This window comes from Poromitra crassiceps (assembly GCF_964638095.1).
Source record: "Poromitra crassiceps genome assembly, chromosome: 1".
NCBI lineage: Eukaryota > Metazoa > Chordata > Actinopteri > Beryciformes > Melamphaidae > Poromitra > Poromitra crassiceps.
The window spans coordinates 9,291,124-9,318,337 of record NC_139623.1 but is presented as its reverse complement, the minus strand read 5'-3'; the positions used below and the strand labels follow the sequence as shown (position 1 = coordinate 9,318,337).

The 27,214-nt window shown below is 43.3% G+C and overlaps 1 protein-coding gene across 2 annotated transcripts; it reads left to right on the top strand.

The window, feature by feature from the left end:
- The first annotated feature begins 913 nt into the window (after positions 1-913).
- Positions 914-26,583, top strand: pals2a (protein associated with LIN7 2, MAGUK p55 family member a). Of its 2 annotated transcripts, none has more exons than XR_014552638.1 (14): positions 914-1,042; positions 7,931-8,007; positions 9,756-9,874; positions 11,571-11,683; positions 17,974-18,126; positions 18,904-19,056; positions 19,323-19,550; positions 23,471-23,602; positions 23,817-23,910; positions 24,055-24,120; positions 24,271-24,409; positions 24,523-24,725; positions 24,817-24,945; positions 25,079-25,204. XR_014552638.1 is itself a non-coding variant. In XM_083635218.1 (14 exons), the coding sequence occupies exons 3-14, from the start codon at positions 9,844-9,846 to the stop codon at positions 25,253-25,255; spliced, it is 1,641 nt and encodes a 546-aa protein (XP_083491344.1). In that variant the 5' UTR covers positions 914-1,042; positions 7,931-8,007; positions 9,756-9,843; the 3' UTR covers positions 25,256-26,583. The 2 variants fall into 2 exon arrangements, 1 of the variants encoding a protein (XP_083491344.1); XM_083635218.1 differs by having other exon boundaries at positions 24,248-24,409; positions 25,079-26,583.
- Positions 26,584-27,214: the final 631 nt, after the last annotated feature.

Below are 27,214 nucleotides of genomic sequence, written 5' to 3'. Positions count from 1 at the left end.
TACCGATATGATTGCCGATATATCGTGCATCCCTAGTTCTGACATCTGTTTTTGGTAGAACCTAAAGATTCAGGTTCTCTCCTCCATAATTTTACAATAAAGCAGCTTCAGAGTCCAATGCAACTGAATGACCAGTTTTAGTAGGGATCACGGGACATTGCCTGGCTGGTGCTTCATGCTGATGGGTGGTATGGGATTAACAACTTAAAGCCAGACATGGATTTTACAGGTGTCATTCATGCTAGCAAGATCTATAACTTCCTCAAAGGGCAAGTGTCTCTCCAACCCTGACCCCATTAATCCTTTGCCTGCCTTGGAACCTATTTTTATACAGTCTATGCTAGTTGCAACACAGCTAGTTCACTGATAGATTGGAGAAACACTTTGTTTGACCAGGTGAGTCACTAGTTTGAGCAGGTAAAACAGCCGGTGTTCTGAACAGGAAGTCGTGATACAATGGGTCAAGTGGGCGGGGCTGCATAAGGTGGCCACTGAAGGTCTCTCATTCTGTGCCAATATATGGATTTTTCTTTAATGGATCCTGCAGCTATCAAAAGTAACCTGCACTGTCTGCACAGTAGGACACCACAGTAGCATCACAGGGGAATTAAAGATAGCAGAGAGGTAATATTGGTGGAATTTGCCAGGTAAAAACTATTGTATAAACCTTGAATATAGGTTATTACCCCCTCCTCTAGTTTATCTCTTTCTCAGACAGTGTATTTTTTTTTATTAATTAAGATCATGGCATACATGCTTCTGTATCATTACAGTAGGCTAAACTGTAACGGTGGACCATCTATTTTTTTTTATTAATTAATATCATGGGATAACCTACATGTTTCTGTATCATTACAGTAGGCTAAACTGTAACGGTGGACCATCTATTTCAGTGGGCTGGAGCACATTGGATGTCTCAATTAGTACAGCAGCAGCACTGTTGCTTGAAAGGGAAGGGGCGCAGGGACTGGAAATGCAGCGCCACTGCGCAAATCATCTGCCCTTTTGGACATTAATTGAGGCATTATCCGGAGAAAACTGGGTAAAGTATTTAACAGGACAATTATTTTCACCAGACACTGTTCATGCACTGTGTCCCTGACCTAACTTCATCATGGCCATGGGTCCTCGCTCTCTGCGGAGTTACCACCAGCTAGCGTTAGCTCATTTCAGCCACATGCTATCTGTTAGTGATTGGATTTGCGGCTAACTGTCTAGCTAGCTGCTCTTATTTAGCGAGAACACTAAACAAACGAGGTTGGCTATTTTAATTGTGCTGGCTTGCGTAAAGCTACTCGTTAAGTTAGTGATTGGTAACAAATCAATATCAGTCACCAATCGACCAAATCTTAACGTAATCAACGCATGCTAGCTGGCAAGCTAATTTAGCATGCTAATTGCTAACGTTAAGTAACCTGCCACTAACACAAACTTGGCACAGATGGAATGAACGTTAATGTGGACCTGGCATTCGGCGGTTGCGGTTTGGTTGGTTGATTTAAGTTAGCTGTGGTCCTTGTTGTGTATTCCAGTTATTTTCTGCCACCTCTGTTGATTTCAGCTTGTAGAAAAGACCAGAATCAGCCTCACACACACGTGCCTGCCCCTAGATAGATAGATGGTAAATTAATACTACTACCACCATGATATTTGAAGTGGATAGTTTTTAAAGATAGGTTGTAACTTAATGTGGTAACTTAACGGATTTTAATATTCCTATGACTTGTAACAAACTAGTCTCTGACTGGATCAGTTTGTATCTAGCGTTGCCTCAACTCCCCTCAGTCATCTGGTCCCGCCTGCAACAGCCTCTCTCCACCACTGAATCCCATCTAGTGTTTGATGTACAGTAGGGCAGGCAGTAGGTAACCTGACGCTGCCACAAGCTGCAAGTGCATAGTCAGAGGGCAATAGCTCATATCAGTCAAATACCAAATATGATTGGCTGTTTTTCTGAAGACAATATAGACCTTAATATCCAAATAACACAAAAGTATTCGTATTAGTCTAATTTCCAATTAGATGTTTTCAAATAGAATGTTCCATCTTACCAAATCCAAAATAGGCAACTTAGTGTTACTCAGCTTTGCAGCATAGTAGTGTCACCATAGACCGTGGAGATGGTTGTGGACTACAGGAGGAACGCAGCCCCACCCTCCCCCATCACCCTGGGCGACTCCCCAGTTAAGGCCCAATTATACTCTACTTTAAAGTGTATGATAATACGGAACATTTTCATCTAAATAAATGTCTGTTAAGTCACTATCTATCTGATAGTGAGTTAACACAATGGTGATTGAGCCTATGGCCCATTGATGGAAGCCTTTGCATTTTCAGTATTGCAGCATTTATGAACTTGGTGTCTGTGGTGACACAGGGTGGGCGGAGCTAACACAATAGACTCAAACTGCAGGTTACTGACAACTCTTGTGTGTACTGTGTACGTGTGTAGTAGGATAACAAGCTACTTTTTTCTGGTCTCTGCTGGTGCAACGGCATTGTGCCGACCTTCGGCTTGCGGGATGGACACGCTAACCACTACACCAAGAGAGCTAGCTCCTTTGGCGGAGCTGATTAACCTGCCTTTATACTGGGGGAGTGAGTTTAACCAACCTACTCGCTACCACTCGGGACTCACGAGGACTCAACATTCATTCGGTTACACTAGCATTAAGGGTGGTTAATATGGCCGAACAAACTGAGTAATGTCTTATAACAGTTTGGATCTCACCTGCAATTACCACTCATTGCCAATAGGTGTCACCCAAGAGAACAAAACTAAAATCTTCCGTATTAGTCAAGGTCAAGTCAAGGTTACTTTATTTTGTCTCCCAAGGGAGAAATTTGTCTTGGACACAGACCAGCAGCATACATACACAGTACACATACACAGTACAGTACACTACAAAAACATTAACAATAAGGCACACAGTGACACGTACATCCCGTCACTCACCACCAACGTAATAAATAAAACACCTTAACCAATATACCCAGTGCAAAAGAACAAGCAGCAACACCTTTACTCCACCTCAGAACCTTCTACCCCTCTGTCTGCCTTCCGCAAGGAGTCCATTGAGGAGTGTAATTGACAGAGGGACAAAATAATACTTATACCTATTATATTTCCACTTATGGACCCCATAATATCACTTTAAAGATGAGACGGAGACGGACGTTCATTTCGTGCGTTTTCTGTCTCCACTCAACTGTGACGCGCGGCGAACATGCGGGTGGTGTTAAGCAAGCAGTTCAGAGAGAGGAGGGGAGGAGGGAGCAGAAGTAGGTTGTGTTGTTGTAAAAATGTTAAGACAAAGAAGAAACTTCACATTCTTTCCTGTTTTCAACCCAATAGAGAGGCAAAGTGGAACGTCACTTCCTGCTTCAGCACTGTACCAGAGATTTTAATCCGCCATTTATTTTCCCATAGACATTTCGTAAAAGGCTTATAAAATAGTTTTACTTCGTCGAACCAAACGGTTCAGCAAACGCTATAATCGGGAGAGACCATAGAACATTTCACTCCGACCAAAACTTAAAAAAACATTGAAAAAATATTTTCTTTGAACCCGCATTTTTTTTAACGTTTTGGTCCCAGTGAAATGTTATGCGATCTCTCCTGTTTCTAAATATATCTGTACCGTTTGGTTTGAACCAGCAAAACTATTTTTATACGCATTTTACGAAATGTGTATGGGAAGATAAATGGCGAATGAAAATCTCTGGTACAGTGCTGAAGCAGGAAGTAGGCGGTCACTTTGCCTCTCTATGTCCGTAAAGTCTTCAATTGTGAATTCAACTCGCCTGTTTCCATGAAGTCGCTCCATTACATAGGCTGCTGCGATCGTGTTTCTATCTCTACTTAACAAAACAGCCCTGCTCACACAAATCTAACATTATCTCTCAGTCATTGGGTCAGTTTTCTGCCAGCTAGTTGAATTCAACACACGTTGTGGGTCAGGATCTGTATCGGATTAGTTAGCGTTATTTTTTTTTTTTTTCAATATTGTCGCCTGCCTCTGTACTGTAGTATCCATACCCGCTGGTATCACATGCAGAGCTCAGTTGTCCTTGTAAACAGCACGGTGGCTCAGTGGTTAGTACTGTTGCCTCACAGCAAGAAGGTCCCGGGTTCGAACCCTGGTCCGTCCCAGGTCCTTTCTGTGTGGAGTTTGCATGTTCTCCCCGTGTTCGTGTGGGTTTTCTCCAGGTGCTCCGGTTTCCTCCCACCACCTAAAGACATGTATGTTAGGGTTAACGCTAGGCGTGTCACGATATTTTGTCACATGATATATCGCGATATCGAAACGTCACGATATGCGTATCCAGAAAAAAATGATATCGTAAAAAAAAAAAAAATTTTTTTTTTGCTCCAATAATAATACAACACATTTTGCAGAATCAATACGCATGAGTGAGGGGGTAGACTACTACTGGCATGGCAAAACAGCTCAAGGGGTACATAAGATTACATACGTTTAGGGACCATTGAGCATGAGTTATTTAAGAAATAGATTGTATACTTTATTTTTCTTTCACCATGCAACAAACATTTAGTTTGTGACAGTGTGACACATTCTATTGCAAGAGAAGCATTATCTTCCATGTTGTTTTCTAGTTATTATAATAACAATTTCCAAAAACAGCATTTGTTTTGTATTTTGTGTATTTCAAATGAAAGACTATTTTTCCAGTATTTTCCCAGGGCTCCCTTGTAAAGAGGTTTCGATTTCAACGGGACTCACATGGTTAAATAAATGATAAATAAATACATAAAAATTATTTACTTTTGTTAAAAAAAATATTGTTAAAATATCGTATCGTATCGTTATCGTGAACCCAATATCGTGTATCGTATCGTATCGTATCGTGAAATTAGTGTATCGTGACACCCCTAGTTAACACTCCTGTCAGTGCACCTGACCAAGGCAATGGCAAAAAGAACTGGAGTTGGTCCCCGGGCGCTGCACTGCGGCTGCCCACTGCTCCTAGTTCTAGGAAGGTTCCTAGTAGAAGATGAATTTCCACACGGGTTAACACCCCCCCCCATGCGAGTACCCAATTACTCGTTTATAATAGGAGAGTACCGTAAATTCCGGACTATAAGCCGCACCTTTTTTCCCGTTTTTTGGCCTTTTTTGGCCCCTGCGGCTTATATAACGGTGCGGCTTATCTATGGATTTAAAAAAAAAAAAAAAAAAAAAATCTCTTTTTTAGCACTCTTTCTAACTATAAATCCTATATAACTATAATAAGTTTTAATTTCCTCTCTTGCCCTCTTTTCACCACACTGTATGACACTGTATGACACTGTGTGCACTGTAAAAAACAACACAGGTGGTGTTGTGTTATGTTGTTTTGTTGAAATGTTAATAAATGGGAGCTTCCTCAAACAGCCATCTCTTTCCCGACAATCCCCTCTGTGCATGAACCCTTACATATGGTAATTAAACATTAAAACACAAAAAAAAAAAAAAAAAACATTAAAACACCCGCGGCTTATAGTCCGGTGCGGCTTATATAAGAAAAAAATAGTCAACTTTGCAGGTGCGGCTTATACACCGGTGCGGCTTATAGTCCGGAATCTACGGTACTTGAGTATTTAAATTACTTAAAATGCCCACACCTCCATCGTTGAGTCCCCCCTCACCTCCATCACTGTCTGGTATGCTGCTGCTACCCTCAAGGACATCTGCAGACTGCAGCAGCATCTGCTGTGCTGAAAAGGTGATCGGATCCAGCCTGCCATCCCTTCAGGACCTGCACAATGCCAGGATGCTGAAACGATCTCGGAAAATCATGGCCGACCCCTCCCACCCCGGCCACAAACTGTTTGTTGTACTCGCCCTTGGCAGTAGACTGAGGTCTGTCAAGACCAAAACCTCTCGTCACAAGAACAGCTTCTTCCCAACTGCTATCCGCCTCATCAACAAGGCCCAAAAGCCCCCACAAATAGGGACTCTGCCCCCCCCCATATCCCCTGAGCACAGCCGGCTCAACAAGAGGCCAGAATCCCCCCACTCGCATCAACCATGAATGAATAAACAAGTTACACCTTCTATGTTTCAGAAACTTTATTTGCATGTACAATGTTGTTCACAAATGTCCTCAATGGAGAATGACAATTAAACTAAAATAATGACACCGTTATGGGCAAGTGGTCTTAAACAATATAGGACGAATCAGCGTGACGTCACAACAACAACAAATCTCCCAGAAATGCGGAAGCCCGCAGCAGTTAACTAGTATGAGTTGTGCCAAACAAACGTTAATATCTCAACAACTATACATGACATCGCTTAATTATATTTTGACATTCTGAGTGAGAGCAGAAGTAGCTCAAGAGTTTGATGTATAATATATGCATGTCGTGTTAAAGTTGTCTGAACTGTCGCAGTTTTAAATTGTAAACACGGTCAGCTGGCTAGAGTCAGACGCTCAAAGCTCACGCTCCATAGGGTTCCATTGCCGTTGCCACCCAGTGACGCGGTTTGTTTACCAAAATGCTGCTCGGCTGATCACTCGTATAGTGTTGCTTGTAATACGTATATGTGTAACCGAATGACTGTGAGGCCCGAGTGGTAGCGAGTAAGGGGACATTCACACCAAAAGCGTTTTTTTTTTTCAGTCAGAACGCTATGAAAATCATGTCGAGGGCGCTTCCATTGTGCACAAAACACAGCGCACGGAGCGTATTTTTTGCTCTTCGTTTTATTTTCCCCTGCAGTCGCGTGCACTAGAGTTGAGCCAGCTGGTTTTGTCTGTTTGATGTTGTTCACTGTCAACATGAAAGCCAGATTATTGCCAATTCTGACAGCAGCGAGGTTGAGGATCCCTCTGGGAGGAGAAAATGTAGGAGTAAAAAGACGAGCAGCGCGCTTTTCCTCCAAATGTTCAACTTTCTCAGCTTAAAACGCCCAGAGCGCTCCGCCAAAAAGACGAGACGCCACCAGCGTTTAAACGCCAGAGGTGCGTTCCTTGAAAGAGGAGCACGTTGAGCGCGTCCTTACATAGAGAATGAATTGCAGAAAGACGCTGGCAGCTAAAAACGCTTTTGGTTTGAATGTCCCCTATGTTGGTTAAACTCACTCCCTCAGTATAGAGGCCCATTAATCAGCTCCAACAAGGGAGCTAGCTCTCTTGTTGTAGTGGTTAGCGTGTGCGCTTTGGAAGCCAGAGGTCTGCGGTTCGAATTCGCCCCTGGGCATGCCCTTAACATGGGTTGCTGCAAATAGTAAATACCATCAACACAATGCCGTTATATGCTTGCCTATTAATAAGGTAAAGTAGCCTACAAATGGCAAATAAAAAGAAATTAATAGAAATAATTTAGTCTAAGCCCAGCACAGCAAAGACACTCGCAACTATTTTGGCTGAACAAAAAAGATAGAAAACGGTTTTGTAAATCATACCGTTGAGATTTCTAAATACCCCGGTATACCGTAATACTTTAATACCACCCAAGCCTAGGACATACTGTGTGGCACTGGCTCCATGTTCAGTTGAATTCACAAAAAATTGGTCTCATAGGATGTGCGGTTTCTTGTAGTTACTGCTTTGACTTTTGATCTTTTGAATCAACATGGTACAGTTACCGTAATTCTCTGCAATCACACTCTTTCTGGGTTTGATCTGGCCTGCTGGTGTAAATCAGCCTTAACTCATGGGTCACATGATTGAAGTGGCCAATCAGAACGGGTGCATGATAACACTGCTGAATGAACATGAGCAGTCTGGCAATGAAGGCACTCATGAGTCAGAGCAAAGAGCTAAAGCTACGTATCATCAGCATGAGCTACTTTTAAACAATACTACAGAGGCTTTCTATTCTTAGGCTTTTATGTACTCTTTTATAGGAGTCACTGTTTGGGACATTCCAACAAGCAACAAAAATAACAATTATTTCCCCCCGTTCCTTTTGATCATCCAGAGGTACCAGATGAGTGCTGTATAGAGAGACGGGGCTCCGTGTTGCAGTGCTGCACTGGATTTAAGCACAGTTTGTAGGTGAGTTTCAGAGCTTCACCTACTTTTTATCTTTCTTTTCCCATCATAATGATCTGCCTTTTTGCTGCCTTTGTTGACATTGTGTGCATGATAGACTTAATAGATTACAATGCTGCTATATGAATGACATGTTTGTACAGTTCAGAATTTATAGTCTGTTGAAGGGGACTGCCTGTGCTCAAAAAGCCAATTCTTCTGTTTGTCCACCTACCAACTAAGGCAGTTTTCCTCCACTCTGTTTGGAGATGGTGTTTGTACAAGGTCCCTGAGGGCCTCACTCTGTGTGGCTGGCACAACCTTTAACCAGAAGGAGGGGAAACCCATCCTTTGTCGTTCAATGGCCCTCTTTGTCATTCTCGCAATTCATAATAGTCCTCGCTGTGCTAGTAGCATGCACCTAAAGCACCATGACGCATGAATGTTTCAGTGTTTGTTTTGCTTCTCGCATGTGCTCTACAACAACACTTAGGCCTGCTTCTTTTCATGACTTGGTTTGTAATGGTGGGTGTAGGGATGGGCATTTCTAGCAAGAACACTATTCGAAAAATTCACTGGGCCAAAGTCGGCTTTTCGTTGAAATTCACCCACCCCTAAAAAACACAGAAAAACACACATTGCAAGTCCAATTTCACATGGTCTCCCCTCATTCTAAGTATAGTTGAATTGTTTGGTTTGACCAAGTAAAACAATTTTATAAGCATGTTACACAGGGTCTATGGAAAAATGAATGGCGGATGAAATCCGAGGGAGAGGGGGTAACTTTGGCACTCTATTGTTGTTAGGCAGCCAGACCTGAGCCTACGTCAGGTGTCTCAAACTCACGGCCCGCCGGCGCCCCCTGTGTGGCCCGCGATGGAATTGCAAAAAAAAATATTTTTATTTTTATTTATTTTTTATTTTTTTTACAATGCATCGGAACGCAACATGCAAGATACCCGCTGAATAAGTTTACAAATGTTCATGTCATTCTGGCCAATACTCCACTTCTGTTATATGTTATATCCTCTGTCCAGAAAAAAAAAGTCACTTAAGCAACATCAGCCTTTCAGCCAACACAGTGGCAGAGCGGATTACTGAGCTGTGTAAGTGACATTTATGATCAGTTCTAATTCTAGCTGGAGTTCCAAGGGACAGTTGAAAATTAACACTGCCTAATTTAGTAATGTGCATTGTCCCTAAAAAAAGAAAACAAAGTCCCTCAAATGAACAAATAAATTGTTAATGTAAAAAATAGATTGTCCCTCAAATAAATGAATAAATTGTTAATGTTGAGAATTCGAACGGTTGCATTTTTCTCTCTTTTTTTTAAATACATGAAGTGGCCTCCTTGTGACAAGACTGGACACTCAGCGGCCCCCAGGTCATTTGAGTTTGAGACCCCTGGCCTACGTGTTAGCATTAGCATAGCGCCGAGATGGCCCAGGGAACAGTAGACAGAATATCAGCTTTTCTTCACGCTATAACAAGCCTTGAAACCTTTTCCTTGTGGTGTGGAGCGTTGCTGTAATATAGACAGTTTAAGACCATTTCTACGGCAACGTCACATGGACAAATGTGTCACTCTTAAAGAGATAGACACTGGTAAAAAATTATGAATAATAATAATAAATGATTTTCGACTTTCAATAATAAAAGTCGATCTTGATAATAAAAACGATTATTCGAAAATTAGAAATTCGTTGCCCATCCCTAGTATGATGATGAACTTCACATATACTAACAGGCAGTGGGTTTTCTGCCTTCTCCAGCCCTCCAGGTGCTCAGCAGGTGGGCAGCTGTTGACCGTGCAGCTGTTGACCTGCTTATCTTATCCTGAGCTGAGGAACAAATCAAAACATGACTGTGGCCAATGCAAAGTCAGGCACAGGTGAGCTCTCCTGTTGACTTGGACAGGACCTGTTCCAAAAGCCTCCCAAAGTGTTCCCTGTTTTTCAAAAGTGACATTACCACTGGAATGGCTGTGTTGTGCCCAGAGATAGTCAAGTTGTTGGATCTGCTACCTCTGGAGCCTGATGTAGTCTAAGCCCAGTTGGTCTAGGATCAAATCGTACAGGCCTTTCTTCACTCTGTCTCCATTACCCTGTCTGCCTTTCTATTTTCCAACTATCCCACCTTTAAAAAAACAATGGCATGTATTGCCTGTATATAGCCCCTTTTATATTGGCCAAAAGTCCCACTAATATCCACAAACTACTACATTACATTACATTACATTACATTATGTCATTTGGCAGACGCTTTTATCCAAAGCGACTTACAATAACACATTTTTGTCAGCAATAGAGCAATCAACTATGGAGCACAGTCTATGACAACTACAACTTCTGAAGGAACAGTGGTACAAGTTTAGGTGGTACAAGTTTAGGTTAGTATTTTAGGGACCAAAACTAGCGTGACTCAACCCCGACTCAACCCGGGCTGTCCAGGTTTTTGATCGGTGGAATGAGACAAAAAAGCTAGATGAGCTGGGCGGGGCCGCGCTGATACCAGCGGTGGAAATGGGCCACCATGTGTTTGATCAATTTCGAATAGCCTAAGCCTATCAAATCAACACTATACAAAAAAACGACATTAAAACACTTTGAACACAGTTCAAACATTAAAAAACAAAACAAAAAACAGGCAGGCCCAGCCCCGGCCCTAGCTAGTTATGTGAAGATCTGCCCTAGGGTTGGGCCGGGCCGGGCCGGGCCTCTCGGGCCAGAATGCAGGGCTCTACCACACGGAGGACCCACCCTCCCTTGTACGTGTGCTACCAGGTGAGCCACCAGGACACACAGAAACTGAACGGGTTGAGAGTGTGATCTAAAAGTTTAAAAGGCGATGCTGCTGCTACTGCCCCCTGCTGTTTTCCTGGGTAACAAAAAAAACGTGTATTAGTGGGACTTTTGATGTAAAAAAAATTATACGATTGTTTTTTCAGTTTGCTGAGCAATATGATTTGTAATAACAGTATGCGCAAATCCTATCTTTCATGGTTAGGTAACCAGTTGGAAGTTCAAGACTAATTGATGATTTCTTTACCCATATCTACTTGACTAACTGCTACTAACTGTACATGTCATCTTTGCAAAAACTGAAATTGTGGCTTTAGTTTCTGGTTGTGTGTTCCCAGTCACTATAGTGCAGCTCTGTTAGTAGGACAATCGTTTGTGTGACTGTGGGTGCCTGTTGCTACTGCAATGGAAATGAGGGACATTCTCTATGAATTGGTCCATTGATGGACTGTCCAGTTGTTTTCTTGCCTTGTTTGCTCCTATTAAGGTCACATTGTGTTTTGTTGTCAGTTGTTTTAATGGCTCAGAGCATCATACTTTTAATTAATGTCCTCATGTATATATATATATATATATATATATGTGTGCAAAACGTGTCTTTGATTTATTTATTTTATTTTTTGCTTCAGCTTCCAGTTTTCTTTCAGCTTCAGTTCTTCCATACACTTGCAACAACATTGAATGATTAGAGCCCAATGGCTCTTTTTCTCAAGCAAAACTAAGATCAAGCGGTGTGCTAGTTGCTGTTCTGTTTGCCTTATCCTCCATGTTTGTTTTCCTCTTCAGCCATGCAGCAGGTGTTGGACAACCTTAAAGAGCTGCCTTCAGGAGCCAAAGATATTGATCTCATCTTCCTCAGAGGCATCATGGAGAGCCGTATCGTCCGGTCTCTCGCCAAGGTAATACACACACACTCCTGCTCACACTAACTACTGCTCCCTCACTCTGTTACACACACACACACACACACACACACACACACACACACACACAGTCGTAACGTCATTAGCCGGACATCTAGTTTGTATAGTTAAGAAGAGGAAGTGTAAATGTCACTTTGAGCGTGGGACATGACAATAAATCTCACAAGCCAGCCACACAATCTCCTGGGAAGGTAGCAGACATACTCATGCTGGAAGGTAGCAGACATATTATTCATATTCAATATTCGACTCAGAAGGTAGCAGACATATTCATGCAACTCATGCTTGTACTGACATGAAGATTTACTTTTCCTGACATTTGCACCAACCAACCACTTACTTATTTCTCCATGCTTGTGTAAGAGCTGCTTATGGCTCGGTGGACAGCTGATCTATGTATAACATGAACAGTGAAATGCCAGTCAAAAGGTTTCGCAATGGCAAGAAACTGGGTCAGAAATGTCGGAGAATTCCTGCCATAGGCCACGATACATTTATAACACTAACCTACAGGAACCTTGTGTGCTCCGCTCTGAAACAGATGAAGCTACTGTCCTCGTGAGAAGAGAGGGGCTGGAGATCAGGCTAGCTGTGTGCAGGGTGTTATGGCAGACTTCATGTTGTCTACACATTATCACTTGGAATGATTGCATAAAATCCATAAACAGTGTAATCTCTACTGCAGCTTGAACAGACTTGAATAAATCTTTCTACTGACACACCAGTTAGAACAGTAGCTGCGTTTACATGCACACTAGGGATGCCAGTTTTCGGTGAATTTGACTTTGGCCCATTCATTCTGTATTGGATCACGTCGCCAGGTATCCCAGCATGCTTAAACATGGCTGTAGTCTCACGTCGTCAGGTATCCCAGCATGCTTAAACATGGCTGTAGTCTCACGTCGTCAGGTATCCCAGCATGCTTAAACATGGCTGTAGTCTCACGTCGTCAGGTATCCCAGCATGCTTAAACATGGCTGTAGTCTGCATGGGGCATTATTAGGCGGAGAAATGCAATGCTGTTTTCCACTGCCTGGCAGCTCGTAACGTAAACGTTCTATTCAGCCCACAGTCCCACACAGCACACACAGAGTTAATGAAATAATATAGAACATGGGGTAATGAGCGGATTGTTTCGCTACGGGTGTGTTCATAAATTCATTCTGAATTGAGAGCACGTCGAGCTGAAATTCAGAGCGGGGGTGGGGGGGGGGGCTAGTGAGTGAGAGAGAGAGAGAGCTTCCAGGAAGCGCTGCTCTCAAACGCTTCAGAAAAAGACTTTCTCTAAATAATTGGTTCCGAAACTGAGGTCCGCGGGGCAGATTTTGTTGTTGTTGTTGTTGTTTTACAGACAACAGTTTTTACACACATTAACCCTGAGCAGTTGCCAGATTGGGCCGATTTTCTGAAATATCGCGATATTTGGGAAACATCACAATTTTGAACATTTACTTTCAGAGGCTGCAGCAGGCTCAGTTTTAAAGGCAGAGTGAAGTTTCTGGTATCATATGAAACTAGAAGACTTAAGGAATCGATTTGTACCAACCATGTCATGCTAGCTTGTCAGGAATGTAGCTAAATAACACTCCAAACTTAGGCTAAAGTTTGGCGAGGGGACATATTTTTTTTCAAAGGGGTCCTCTTTTTCACAGCTTAATTGTGTGTGTGTGTGTGTGACCATTTTGAACCAGCTAATAGCCTTATATTATTTAGCCTTTCTGCTGCTATTGCATGGTTAAATCAGCAGATTTTTTATTTAATGGGGGGGGATATACGTAGTGGAAGTGGTCCCTGGGAAATTTGGTTTGGTACGTAGTGGTACTACTAAGTTTGGGAACTCCTGCTCTAAATGAATGTTGTTATTGGCAGTGGCAGGAGCTTTTAATTCCTATGTAATGCTAGTTTAACCCTTGTGCCACGTTTTAATATACCGTAAATTTCGGTATATTACCGTTTTTTGGCCCTGCGGCTTATATAACGGTGCGGCTTATCTATGGATTTTATCAGCTAACGGCTGCTCGGGGACCTCCAAAATCTATGGATGTTTGTATGAGGCAGAACGAGAGCAAGACAGACATTACGAGAGCGAGACCCTGATTGGATGATGTTGCAAAAAATGTGCCTCGCGACCTGATTGGAGCACTGTGCCACTACGCTCTCTCAGCCACTACAGTAAAACACCCTCCCTCCTCCCTCGCTCCGGGGGGAAAATGGCAGCGATTGAGCCTGAAAGACAGTCTGAATTAAATTGAATGTAACATTCCCAATTCTATGTATTACATTCTAAAAAACTAACGGCAACATTTTGGAAGGCTAAGCCACACAACTAGCTCGTTGTAATCTAACATCATGCTTCAAAAGATGGAGAACTGGCTGTGTTACGACGATGGCGGCGAGAAGAAGAAGGAAAGAAGGAAATCGAGCAGCAGCACGTAACCTTGGCATCAGGGTGTTGACACAGAGAGCAGACGGCCGAGGTGTGTCCACCGTTCAGATCCGACTGAAGGTCAAAACAGTCGCCACCGAAATGAAAATTGAACATTTTAGAGGTGGACCATCCTGGTGTTTCAGATTTATGAGACGAAAGGGACTGTCCGTCAGGGCGCGGACGACTGTGTGTCAGCAACTCCCTCCCGACTACCAGGAGAAAATTACAAACTTCGGCGAATTCACACAAAGAAAGATCAAGGCATATTCCATCGGACCGGAGCAGATCATAAATATGGATGAAGTGCCTTTGACGTTCGACCTGCCTCTCACTAGGACTGTTAACAAGAAAGGTGAATCGTCCATCACGTTGAGAACCACAGGTCACGAGAGAACGAATTTCACTTGTGTTCTTGGCTGCACAGCATCTGGAGTAAAGCTCCCGCCGATGGTGATTTTTAAGCGTCTCACAATGCCAAAAGAAAAGATCCCCAGCGGGATATGCTTGTTTTGATGAAATGTTAATAAATGGGAGCTTCCCCAAACAGCCATCTCTTTCCCGACAATCCCCTCTGTGCACGAACCCTTACATATGGTAATTAAACATCAAAACACCCGCGGCTTATAGTCCGGTGCGGCTTATATATGTAACAAACAGGCAATTTTGCTGCTGCGGCTTATACTCAGGTGCGCCTTATAGTGCGGAAATTACGGTACTTAGGTTAACATTGCTTCCCACGAAGGAGGAAAAAAATCCACAGATTTCCAACACATTGTATGCAAATTTATATGGAAATGAACTGTTTACCCGACATGCTTAACCGGTCACAGACGTTCTCTGAGGTTATCCGGTTACCGGTTAACCATTGACATCCCTAATGCAAATTTTTTCCTCTGATTGAAATCAATCGGTTTGAACATTACAGGTGAGACTCAAGCACTCATTGACACTTCTCACACACTCTTCAAGTGCACAAGTACATTTTCTCGCAGTGAAAAATAAATTCATACTGTAATTATACCAGTAGCCTAAAGCATGAATTTATGCCAGACATATGGACTGTCACACAGAAATCAGAGACACGGAATCCTGACGAGAAAACGTTTGGAGCTTTTGGAACCTACTCCGTGCTGGTTTCTCCTCTCCAGTGTTCAAAGCTACAGCCTCTCCTCTCCTCTCCTCTCCTCTCCTCTCCTCTCCTCTCCTCTCCTCTCCTCTCCTCTCCTCTCCTCTCCTCTCCTCTCCTCTCCTCTCCACTCCTCTCCTCTCCTCTCCTCTCCTCTCCTCTCCTCCTCTCCTCTCCTCTCCTCTCCTCTCCTCTCCTCTCCACTCCATTCCTCTCCTCTCCTCCCCTCCTCTCCTCTCCTCTCCCCTCCCCTCCTCTCCTCTCCTCCTCTCCTCTCCTCTCCTCTCCTCCTCTCCTCTCCTCCTCTCTCCTCTCCTCTCCTCTCCTCCTCTCTCCTCTCCTCCTCTCTCCTCTCCTCCTCTCTCCTCTCCTCTCCTCTCCTCTCCTCTCCTCTCCTCCTCTCTCCTCTCCTCTCCTCTCCTCTCCTCCTCTCTCCTCTCCTCCTCTCTCCTCCTCTCTCCTCTCCTCTCCTCCTCTCTCCTCTCCTCCTCTCTCCTCTCCTCTCCTCTCCTCTCCTCTCCTGCAGCAGGCAGGAGTCCCCTTTGCATCATGTGCATGAGCAGAAAGCACTGTCGTCCTTTACATGATCACATTTTTCCTTTGATCAGTTTAGGAAAAGGTTTAAACTACTCCTCTGCAACCGATTGGCCTGTTTAATCTGATTGAGGTGTTTATATGGAGCATTTTAATCTGTTTAGCCTTTTAAAGCTATTACAATCGGATTACTATGATGCATGCAAACGCGCCTACTGTTTCACATGGTTCACGCAGAGCCTCCATACAAATGGGTTATGTTATAGACTTAAGACTATCCAGAGAGAATATCCAGTGGAGATGGAGGTCACCAGGTTTGACTCCCATTTCTATAAATAGAATGATTTATACAGAAAAACTGTCACAAAGGCGAGCTCTTGTCCTCATCACTGTGCTGTTTGCATTCTGGAAAAGGGGTCTGTAGATCATTTCTGGTGTAATGTTTCATTACTCAATTGTCTCACAACCTCTTGTATGTGATCATATGTTAATAAACAAAATATGTTGTTAATAATAATCATAATAATGATTATAATCCTAACTATAATGCCAGCAGTGTCTCTCTGTCCTTCGCGTATCTCGAGAACCGGTGGTCGGATCGACTTCAAACTTCGGGAGTACACTGAGGGGGACCTGACGGAGTGCAGTGCCCTGTTTTCGTGCAATTCGGCATAGCGCCACCTACTGAAGAACCTTTCGTACTAGGGGTGGGGGGAAAAATCGATTCACTTAAGTATCGCGATTTTTAATGTCACGATTTTTTGAATCGATCTTTTATTCCAGAATCGATAATCGCAAAAAAAAAAAAAAAAAATTGGGTGCCCGCAGTCAGGCCACTCACTGAACAGCAGGCCAGGCACCGCCTACTGTTTAACTAGTGGTTTTATTACTTTATTAGTTAGTCTGAAGTAATAATTACACTTCAGGGTTAAAGGGCTTCAAACTAACTGGAGTTATTCCAGGACTGTCTGTATCTCTGTCCTTCGCGTATCTCCAGAACCGTTTGTCGGATCGACTTCAAAATTGGGTAGTGCGCTTAGGGGGACCTGACAGAGTGCAGTGTGTGCAGGGGGAAGCCCCCACTGGGTGGTGCATGGGGGAACGGGCACTGCACTAGTTCATTTAATTTGTATAGCTCTTTTCAATTACCCAAAGATGATGAAAATGTTGAACAATTGATTTCCCTTTGTCCACAGTGTGTGTCTCAGTGATAGACATGGAGCTAAGAGCAATTTATGTTTCACTCATAAGAATATAGGGCGGCATTAGCTCAGGAGGTAGAGCTGTCGCCTGGTTCGAGGCTGGCTCCTCCCGGTAGTGTGTCGAAGTGTCCTTGAGCAAGACACTGAACCCCTAACAAGCAGTTAGCGCCATATAAATGCGCTCTATAAATACAGTCCATTTACCATATGACATTTTGATGCGGTCTTCCCCTAATTTTACATATTTCTGGTTGAAACCGGATGTTGGGGTGGGACATAACGCAGTGAGGGAGTGTGCAAAAGTGGGCGGTTTAGACCAGTGGTTCTCAAAGTGGGGTCCGGGGACCCCCAGGGGTCCTTGAGGGGTTCCAGGGGGTGCCCAGCAAAAAGGGTAATTTATTTTCACTAGAATTCCAACCATAAATAACACAATGACAGAATGTATGACTATTTTGGTCATGGGTTTCGTACACTTTCTGTAAAACAAACGGAACAAAAGATGCATCGTGAGGAGGGAGAGAGACTGAATGGTCTGAATGTCTTCTTAAGCTCAGTGCACTGGGCTCAGGTAATACATTTCAGCCACTGGGAATGCAACCAGGAAAAAGAAACCAGGTTTTATTTGATGGGAGGGATGGAGGTGGGGTGATTCAAAAATGTTCATGTACGCCTACTGATACACCATGAAGTAACCACTACAAATATGCCATTTTCCTGTAAAATTATTTTGATATAATTTTTTTTCTTCTTAGTAGGTTCATGGGGAATTGGCTAACAAGATGAAAAAGTCAATTTCATTCTGAATTTAAGTGAACAACAGAACTAAGTGGAATGACAAGTTCCAAGCTGCTAGCAAACAGCCGTGTGTGTGTGTGTGTGTGTGTGTGTGTGTGTGTGTGTGTGTGTGTGTGTGTGTGTGTGTGTGTGTGTGTGTGTGTGTGTGTGTGTGTGTGTGCGTGCGTGCGTGCGTGCGCAGGCCCATGAGCGTCTTGAGGAAGTGAAGTTGCAAGCAGTGCGTGAGAACAACCTTCAGCTGGTGACAGAGATTCTGGATTCCCTCAACCACCTGGCAGAGAAAGATCCTACGGCTGGCGAGCTCGCCCAAATCCTTCAGGAGCCTCACTTTCAGGTATACTGTAGTCGTATGGCTTGCTCCACTTTGACACTTGGACACCGTTGTTATCGGGGTTGTTGGGGACAAACAGACCAGAGACCGGCAGAGTGAATAGTCTTAGCTCTTCTTCTAATCATGCGGAATGGATGTCAGAGCTTTTTACACTAACCATCCCCTAACCTCCTCTGAAGGCTGTGGGGCTGCTCTGCCTTCTTATATACTCTCCTCCAGTCACAGGCTGCGGCATCGGGGGGGCGGGGTCGCTGGGGCTCTCTCCTTGGGCCAATAGCAGGCCGAGCTATGTGGGTAAAGTGACTCTGTCACCTAGTATTTCAGTAAATGCTCAGATTGGCTGATGCATTTTGCAATCTCAGACCAATGCTGAACCTATGTGCTGTCTGCTGGGGTAAGAACAAACTGCTTTTTCTTCTCTGTCTGTGTCAGATTAGTGTTCTGTCTTTATGAATATTAAAATGTCTTCATAGTTCTGTGCTTTGAGGAATGTGCACGTAACATGGTGACAAACTGATGTATGTCTTTATTGTGCAATGGTAATATATCAAATTGGTGTTGCATGCATTGCAGGTCCCAGCTTCTTAGCATATCAGTGTATGCACCACATAGTGCTGAATGTTGTCTTTCTCAGTCTGCAAAAGCTGTTTTGAAACGTGTTCCAAGATCATTGATGCATACAAACATTATAGAGATTGCTTTTTTTCCTCCTCACACCCAGCTTGTTGCATCTCCTCTCTGTCTGCTTCTCCTCCTCCCTGGTGTTTCTACCCTCCTCAGTCTTTGATAGAGGCTCATGACAAAGTGGCTGCTAAGTGCTATGAGATGCCCCACGCCGCAGTGAACAGCGATGCCTTCTTGTTGACGAGTCCGCTCATACCCGCCGATGCCGTCAGGATGATCGGCATCCAGAAGAAAGCTGGGGAACCACTGGTGAGTCAGTCCAGGCATCGATAGCGACCACACCTACGCCGATCATTTAGCGCTGCCATTAGCCTGCAACAGCTTTATAGATGTCCTGTTTTATTGGCCCGTCTGTCGGAAAAGGTGAACTCTGTTTCACACGGTCACATGGTAACTCGGCATGAACACATTCTTTCACAGCAACCTGGATAGAGACGGACCCACGACACGGGCCTCCTCCCCTTGTGATTTATGGCGTGTGGATGTAACGTAGCGCATGTCTCGCTCGCTCTCAGGGGGTGACCTTCCGGGTGGAGCGGGGAGAGCTGGTGATCGCGCGGATCCTGCACGGCAGCTCCATCGACAGGCAGGGCATGCTGCGCACGGGGGACGTCATCCGGGAGGTGAACGGCCGCGAGGTCGGCAGCAACCCCCTTGACCTCCAGGAGCTGCTGAAGGACTGCAGTGGAAGCATCACGCTCAAGGTTCTGCCCAGTTACAGAGACACGCCGATACCTCCACAGGTGAGGGGGGAGAGAGTTTCCCCGTTTTTAGCTGCTTTTCACCAAAACCTGCTGGATTTGAAAACCTGCTTTACCGCCGCATAGATAAATCAAGTTAGTTATTTTTATGTGCAGTTTTTTCTGACGTGCGCCTTTTAATTTTGACTGCAGTCATTATTATACTTGCTTGTACATCTGTGTTGATGTGTATTCGGATGCATGCATGCATGCCATGTGCAGTCAAGTTGTCCAGGGGTCATACCTGACAGGGAGTGGGTGAGAGCTGATTGACCTGGGTGCACTCAGAATGCCAGGCGTCTGAAACTGAGCCCAGGGAGCATCTATTAATAACAGTCCACAGGCTATCTGGGACATGGAGTAGCATGAGCAGGAAGAGCAGAAGGAGGCAGAGTGGGGGGAGAGAACTCCTCAGGCATTTCCACACATACAGTACACCCCCCTATACACACCCCTATCACAGACCCCCAGGAACAGCCCCATTTCTCCTGACTGTAACTGCTATACAGAAACACACATCAGCTGACACTGAGGAGTACTATGTAGGGTAGACGCAGGCCTTAAAGGTCTCTGGCCACGTACCGGATTTCTGGCATATAGACATTTTAGATTCACAAACTATTTTAATCAAAAAACAAAAACAAAATCACTCCATGTGGGTTTTTATTCTTGATGTGTGTTCCAACATCCAATCATATTCAGTGAAGCAAAGCAATATGCTACATTTAGCATTATTCTTTTTCTATCCAGTGAACATCAAGCCTTTTTTTTATCACAATAATGTAGCACCGATTCCATATAATAGTGTAGCACAGCACAGGCATAATGACCTATTTCAAAAATCTGGCCCTGTCACCGTCTGCTCGAGGACCTCTGCCGGTACCCGTGCCAAATATGAATACACTCAGGCCGACGGTGTCTGAGGAAAATGCAACACAGAGGATACATACATACATACATACATACTTACATACATACTTACATACATTCATACATTCATACATTCATACATACATACATACATACATACATACATACATACATACTTACATTCATACATACATACATACATACATACATACATACATACATACTTACATACATTCATACATACATACATACATACAGTACATACATACTTACATACATTCATACATTCATACATACATACATACATACATACATACATACTTACATACATACTTACATACATTCATACATTCATACATACATACATACATACATACATACATACATACATACATACTTACATTCATACATACATACATACATACATACTTACATACATTCATACATACATACATACATACAGTACATACATACTTACATACATTCATACATTCATACATACATACATACATACATACTTACATACATACTTACATACATTCATACATTCATACATACATACTGTACATACATACATTCATACATTCATACATACATACCGTACATACATACTGTACATACATACATTCATACATACATACATACATACATACATACATACATAGGTTTGCCTTTTACATTGATAATGTCAAACAGGAACACCACAGCGGCACACAACAGATGCATATACAATTTAATTGTCACCAAAACACACATTGGATCATAATTTAGACCTACTGATGTGATTAATAGCCCTTAACCCTCTGTTTTGCGTGTTCATGTGGAGGGGTAGGGTGTCATGTGGAGGGGTAGGGTGTCCCCATTCTTTTTTGCATCAGATCGAGAGTGAAGGGGGGAGCTATCTGGCCCTCCAAACGGAGATTCTCCAGGGGCACACTCCAAACCAAGGGCTGAGAAGGAAATCGCTGTTAATCAACCAAAAATTAACCAAAAGTTACAAATAAATGTTTCTATCTGAGTTTAACGTCAATACAAAGGACTGTGGATGCTCTGGATGTGTGGAATTTGTTTGTGGCAACATTTCAGATTTTTTTTTTTATCGCAATTCGCACCGTGGCTCCCCGCACTCACTCAGCAGAGGCAGGTTGTTGTTTGCAGGCAGTGCAGCGGGGGACAAACCTGTGTGTGTGCCCTGGTCCTGGAAGAGGAGAAACACAGCCATCTTTGCAAATATCGAGTTTTGAAATGCGTGTTTCAACATTCCGACCCAGTGATCCTTTGTATTGACAATAAAGGAAGATAAAGGAACATATTTTTGTAAGTTTTGGTTGGGTATTTTGCGACTATTTTAACATTGACGGTATGGGCGCCCGCTGGAAGCTGTAAACAGATGTAGATAGAAGCGCCAGCCAGCCACTGCAAACAGGTCCGTGTAAAGCATTTAACACTGAAACGTGACTTTATGGAGATCTAAAATAAATGATTTTTGGACACCGGAGCCAGCTACCCAATCGCCAGAATAGAATGTTGGCATTTTACATGTATGAAAACCAGAATGTAAAATATCAATGTAAATCATGTTTTCCAGTGACTCCTGAGCCAACCAGGCAACTAATAAAATAGTATAATTTAAATATTAATAAGTTATCAAGGGTTTAATTATTTAATTAGTGAAAATATGCAATATGATGACAAAATAGCATATCTGTGTGAGAATCTGCAGACTTCATTCAATCTGTTTGAACCAGAAATAGCTTTATTTCGCCAGTTGGGCAAAAATGATGACATAATGAGTGTTGTCTCATTTACTAGGCAATTGTTTTCAACCCCTCCGTGTTGAAGGGTGAGGGGCGCTCAACCAGGGCGTTTTGAAGGGTGAGGGGCACTCAACCAGGGGTAGGGGTAGAAATAAGAAATGGGATTGGGCCTTGTCCTCAAAGACTTGAGACTTGACTTGGACTTGAGATTCGGGACTTGTGAACAATCTTTATTTTTGTGTGTATTAACATTAAGGAAAGGTCTAATAATAATGTAATCTAACCAATGCTGATGCTGTATGCTAATAGATAAGGAGTGAGGATAATAATAATAGCTTGGATTTATATAGCGCCTTTCAAGGAACCCAAGGCCGCTTCACAGAGCACAAAAAGATGATGGACACACATGGATGACAACAAATACAGTACATGCTTTGAATCCCTTAGTTTTAGCTACACAGTGTTCTAAGCAGACCGGATGGTATCCAGCAGATGATAGAACGCTCATCCATAAGAGACTTGAGACTTGACTTGGACTCTAGCTCTAAGACTTGAGACTTGACTTGGACTTGCAGAAAATGACTTATGAGCATCTCTGGTTCAGACTGGCCAGGAGTAAATTGTAAGAAAAGCCATGCTCCTTATAGCAATACATTTATTAGGGCTGTGAATCTTCACTGGCCTCACGATTCGATTCGATTACGATTCAGAGGGCTACGATTCGATTACGATTATCGATGCATCTCGATGCATCTTAAATCGATGCATCACTTTTTTCCGCAATACACGATTTATTTTTTCTCACTTTATTTTTTCTCACTGTGTGGCTACTTTTAAAATAAAAGTGCATTTGGAATTGCATTATATTATGATCCATAATTAAAATAAACAACTGCATGTACTTCCATTATATTTTATTTGATTATTATTATTATTTTTTTTTTTTTTTTAAATAATCGATTTTTGACATTTGTGAATCGATGCAGAATCGTGCACGTCCGCATCGCGATGCATCTTATAATCGATTATTTTTGACACCCCTAACATTTATATATGAATGAGCCTGTGTGTTGAAGATTCATTGATTCAGCACAGAACCCCCCGCCCCCTTAGTCTTTGGTTAGAATGAAAACATGCTTCGTGGCAAGTTGAGTAGCCCTGATGTATGAGGTTATGTCAGACACTGACCTTTGTGATGCAGGGATCGAATGAACTCATTCCACCTTTGAGTTATCTGCGTGTTGGGTTTGACTTGTACAAAGATGTTTAACTAGTGATATCTTGTTCACTGTGCAGGTTTATCTGAAGCCACACTTCAACTACACCCCGGCCACAGACAACCTGATCCCCTGTAAGGAAGCAGGCCTGGCCTTTTCCAAAGGAGACATCCTTCACGTAGTCAACAAGGAAGACCCCAACTGGTGGCAGGTGAATAGACACACATTGGCTGAGCGATGATGAAATGGACCACTGCCTTAACTAGGGCTGCTCGACTAATTGGGGACAAAAACAGCAATATTGACTACAGCAATCGGCAAATAAGAAGAGGCTTCTAGAGAGAAGGGGGAAGGCAACAGACACCTACCTATACAAGGCAGTTTGGCCACACATCTATCAACTGTCTGTCCTGGTTTCCCTGTAGGCATGCATTGTCGGTGGAGCCACTGGGCTGATCCCCAGTCAGTTCTTGGAGGAGAAGAGGAAAGCATTTGTGAGGAGAGACTGGGATACTTCTGGTACAGTTATTCACCCAGCTGCACTGCTAGACTCCCCCACCCCATGATCCACCTACTCATGCTCAGTTGTCCAAGAAGGCCAGGAAACGCTTGTCTTTAGCACCTTGGTCTGGTGTAATGATGACATATTTGTATTCCACTCAGGCATGCTCTGTGGAACTGTGAAGAAAAAGAAGAAGAAAATGATGTACCTCACTGCAAAGAATGCAGGTGTGTATTCATCATAGATGGTTGCCTTTGATCGCAATTTTTCCCCACATCCAGGAATTTTGCAGTGTTGAATTGTGCAGGAAAATAAGCTAATCATTCCAGCTTTTCTGTATATTGCCTTGACCAGAATTTGACCGTTACGAGCTGCAGATCTACGAGGAGGTGGCCAAGATGCCGCCGTTCCAGAGGAAAACGTTGATTCTGATTGGAGCCCAGGGAGTGGGCAGGCGGAGCCTGAAGAACAGACTCATTGTAATCAACCCTCTGCGATATGGAACCACTGTCCCCTGTGAGTGTGCAAGGCACAACGTCAAGGCAGTCAAATTAGCCGTCACTGCTAAGTTTTGTATCAGGCTCTACTACTTTCACTCCTGACCTACTATTCTCACCTCATCCCTCCAGTCACCTCGCGGCACCCGAGGGAGGAGGAGAGAGACGGCCAGAACTATTGCTTTGTGACAAGAGAAGAGATGGAGAAGGACATCAAGGGCAGCCGTTACCTGGAGCACGGCGAGTACGACGGCAACCTTTATGGCACCAAGATCGACTCCATCCACGAGGTGGTGGAGGCAGGCCGCACCTGTATCCTGGATGTCAACCCTCAGGTTAGTCACGAGCACCTTTAGGGGCGCTATCAGTGGTATTCCCAGAGCTTTGGTGGTGCACAGTTGTTGCATTGACCTGTTTTGTGCCCAGGCCCTGAAAGTGTTGAAGACTGCTGAGTTCATGCCATTCGTGGTGTTTATCGCTGCTCCTGAACTGGACACACTAAGAGCTATGCACAAAGCCGTGGTGGATGCTGGACTTACCACCAAACTGCTCACAGTGAGTTTAGAGAGGATTCATTGGTTCCTAAGTATTTCTAGAAGGTGATGGTTGCCTATTGTGGAAGTATGGTTTTGTAAATGGCTGTCACTTTGTTGTCACACATGATGGACAGAATCTCTCTCTGTAACAGGAGAATGATCTGAAGAAGACAGTGGACGAGAGTGCCAGGATCCGCCGGGCGTACAGCCACTACTTTGACCTGACCATTGTCAATGACAATCTGGACAAGGCCTTTGAGAAGCTGCAGGAGGCAGTGGAGCGGCTGTCCTTAGAGCCCCAGTGGGTCCCAGTCAGCTGGGTGTACTGATACTCTGCCCCCTACTGGACAGATGCCGCTGTCCAAGCTGCTAGGCCTGGGAAGGGAGGGGACCACCCATCATCGGGCTGGGAGACGGAACACTGTACTACACACAGGGACAAGTGTTGGACATTACCCCCATGTGATGGAACACTGTACTACACACAGGGACAAGTGTTGGACATTACCCCCGTGTGATGGAACACTGTACTACACACAGGGACAAGTGTTGGACATTACCCCCGTGTGATGGAACACTGTACTACACACAGGGACAAGTGTTGGACATTACCCCCGTGTGATGGAACACTGTACTACACACAGGGACAAGTGTTGGACATTACCCCCGTGTGATGGAACACTGTACTACACACAGGGACAAGTGTTGGACATTACCCCTGTGTGATGGAACACTGTACTACACACAGGGACAAGTGTTGGACATTACCCCCGTGTGATGGAACACTGTACTACACACAGGGACAAGTGTTGGACATTACCCCTGTGTGAATTGAGGTCTCGCACCAAGCTGCATCAGTCACCCTTCTGCACACTATGCAACTTACAACACACACACTGTGTACTTATTTATTGGCTTTTAACGTGAATTATGTTTCTGTTCATACAGATTTGTGGGGGGGATACTGATCGTGTGAGTTTGTTTTAAAATTTAGCCATTGTCCTTGACCATTATTTTAATTTTACATCTGGATGTGAGATAGGTAAAATGTATTTATTCTGGAAAGATGAGGGCCTGGTTTATGAAAAAGAGCATACCTCAATTTTAACAGTGCATATTGCCTCCAATACGTCATCTCATTTGTTTACAGTGCATATGCCTCCAGTACTTCATCTCATTTTGTTATCCGTGTGGAATAGTGTGTCGAATATTTTCTCATAACAAGTCCTCCTTTTTTCCTCAAGGCTACAGTTGTGCTGTGGCCTCTTATTTTGGAGTTCAATAAATGGAAATGTCCACATTACAACTTTGACCATAATCATGCCAGTCACTCTGTTGTTGCAGGAAGAAAACTAATCGTGTCGTGTTTCCCCATTCGTTGTCTTTTACTCAAGCACAACAGATTACATTAATTATATTGATTGTGACACTTCAATGTACGTAAATGTTTCTAACTGTTAGCCCAGTCTCTATGGTGCTGTGTTTGTGTTTGTTTGGGAGACAGAAAAACCTTCCACGGGACTCAACAGGGTACTTCATCTCAGTGAACCATCCCTTTTGATGTGATATTACTGAAAATTAACTCTTTTTAAATAAAGGCCATATTTACTTAGAAAGGTATATTTTACAATAATTGAGAAAAGCTGTATTTTCCGATGTCAAATAAATAACTGGTGTTTTCTAATGAGCCACTTTGGTTTCACTATGTACTTATGGGCAGTTACTTGCCAAACCGGCATTCCTCAACAGTTTTAGACTGTAAAATGAAAACCTGTTTCAGAATTAAAAGGAAGTAAAACAAAAAAAGGCTGCCACCAAACCTGAAATGTTTATTATACCCTCAAACCAATCATCTGTATCGGAATTAAGTAATATTTTCTATCATTTGAGTTGTATTCCCATGTGCATGCATTGAGAGGGGTAGGGTAGATCTCTAGATGGAAAATGAGAAAGTTATGAAAACTAATCTTACTGTAGATTGCAATTGAAATGGCATTGGAATAAAATGACAAACATGTCGTGTTTATTTCGGAGGCACATTAATTGCTTCAATAACATTTCCCTAAATTAGCTTAGTCAGAACCAGAGGCCTAATTGTCACTGCAGCATGTGACTAGGTATTCAAAGATTTCATTATCTCCATTACTTCAAGTGCTAGAATTATATTTTAAGACTGCAGAATACTCATCCTATATAGATTTCCCCTCGGGATCAAATTATTTCTGATTCTGATGGTACCAACAAGCACTGAATTAACTATTTACGGTAATTTATTTCTGGTGAAATTA

Excerpts from the sequence above, each read along its gene's own strand:
- pals2a (XM_083635218.1), top strand. The coding sequence starts at position 9,844 with ATGACTGTGGCCAATGCAAAGTCAGGCACAG. Across the intron at positions 18,127-18,903 it reads TTCAGGAGCCTCACTTTCAG|TCTTTGATAGAGGCTCATGA; the intron begins GTATACTGTAGT and ends TACCCTCCTCAG. Across the intron at positions 19,551-23,470 it reads ACACGCCGATACCTCCACAG|GTTTATCTGAAGCCACACTT; the intron begins GTGAGGGGGGAG and ends TTCACTGTGCAG.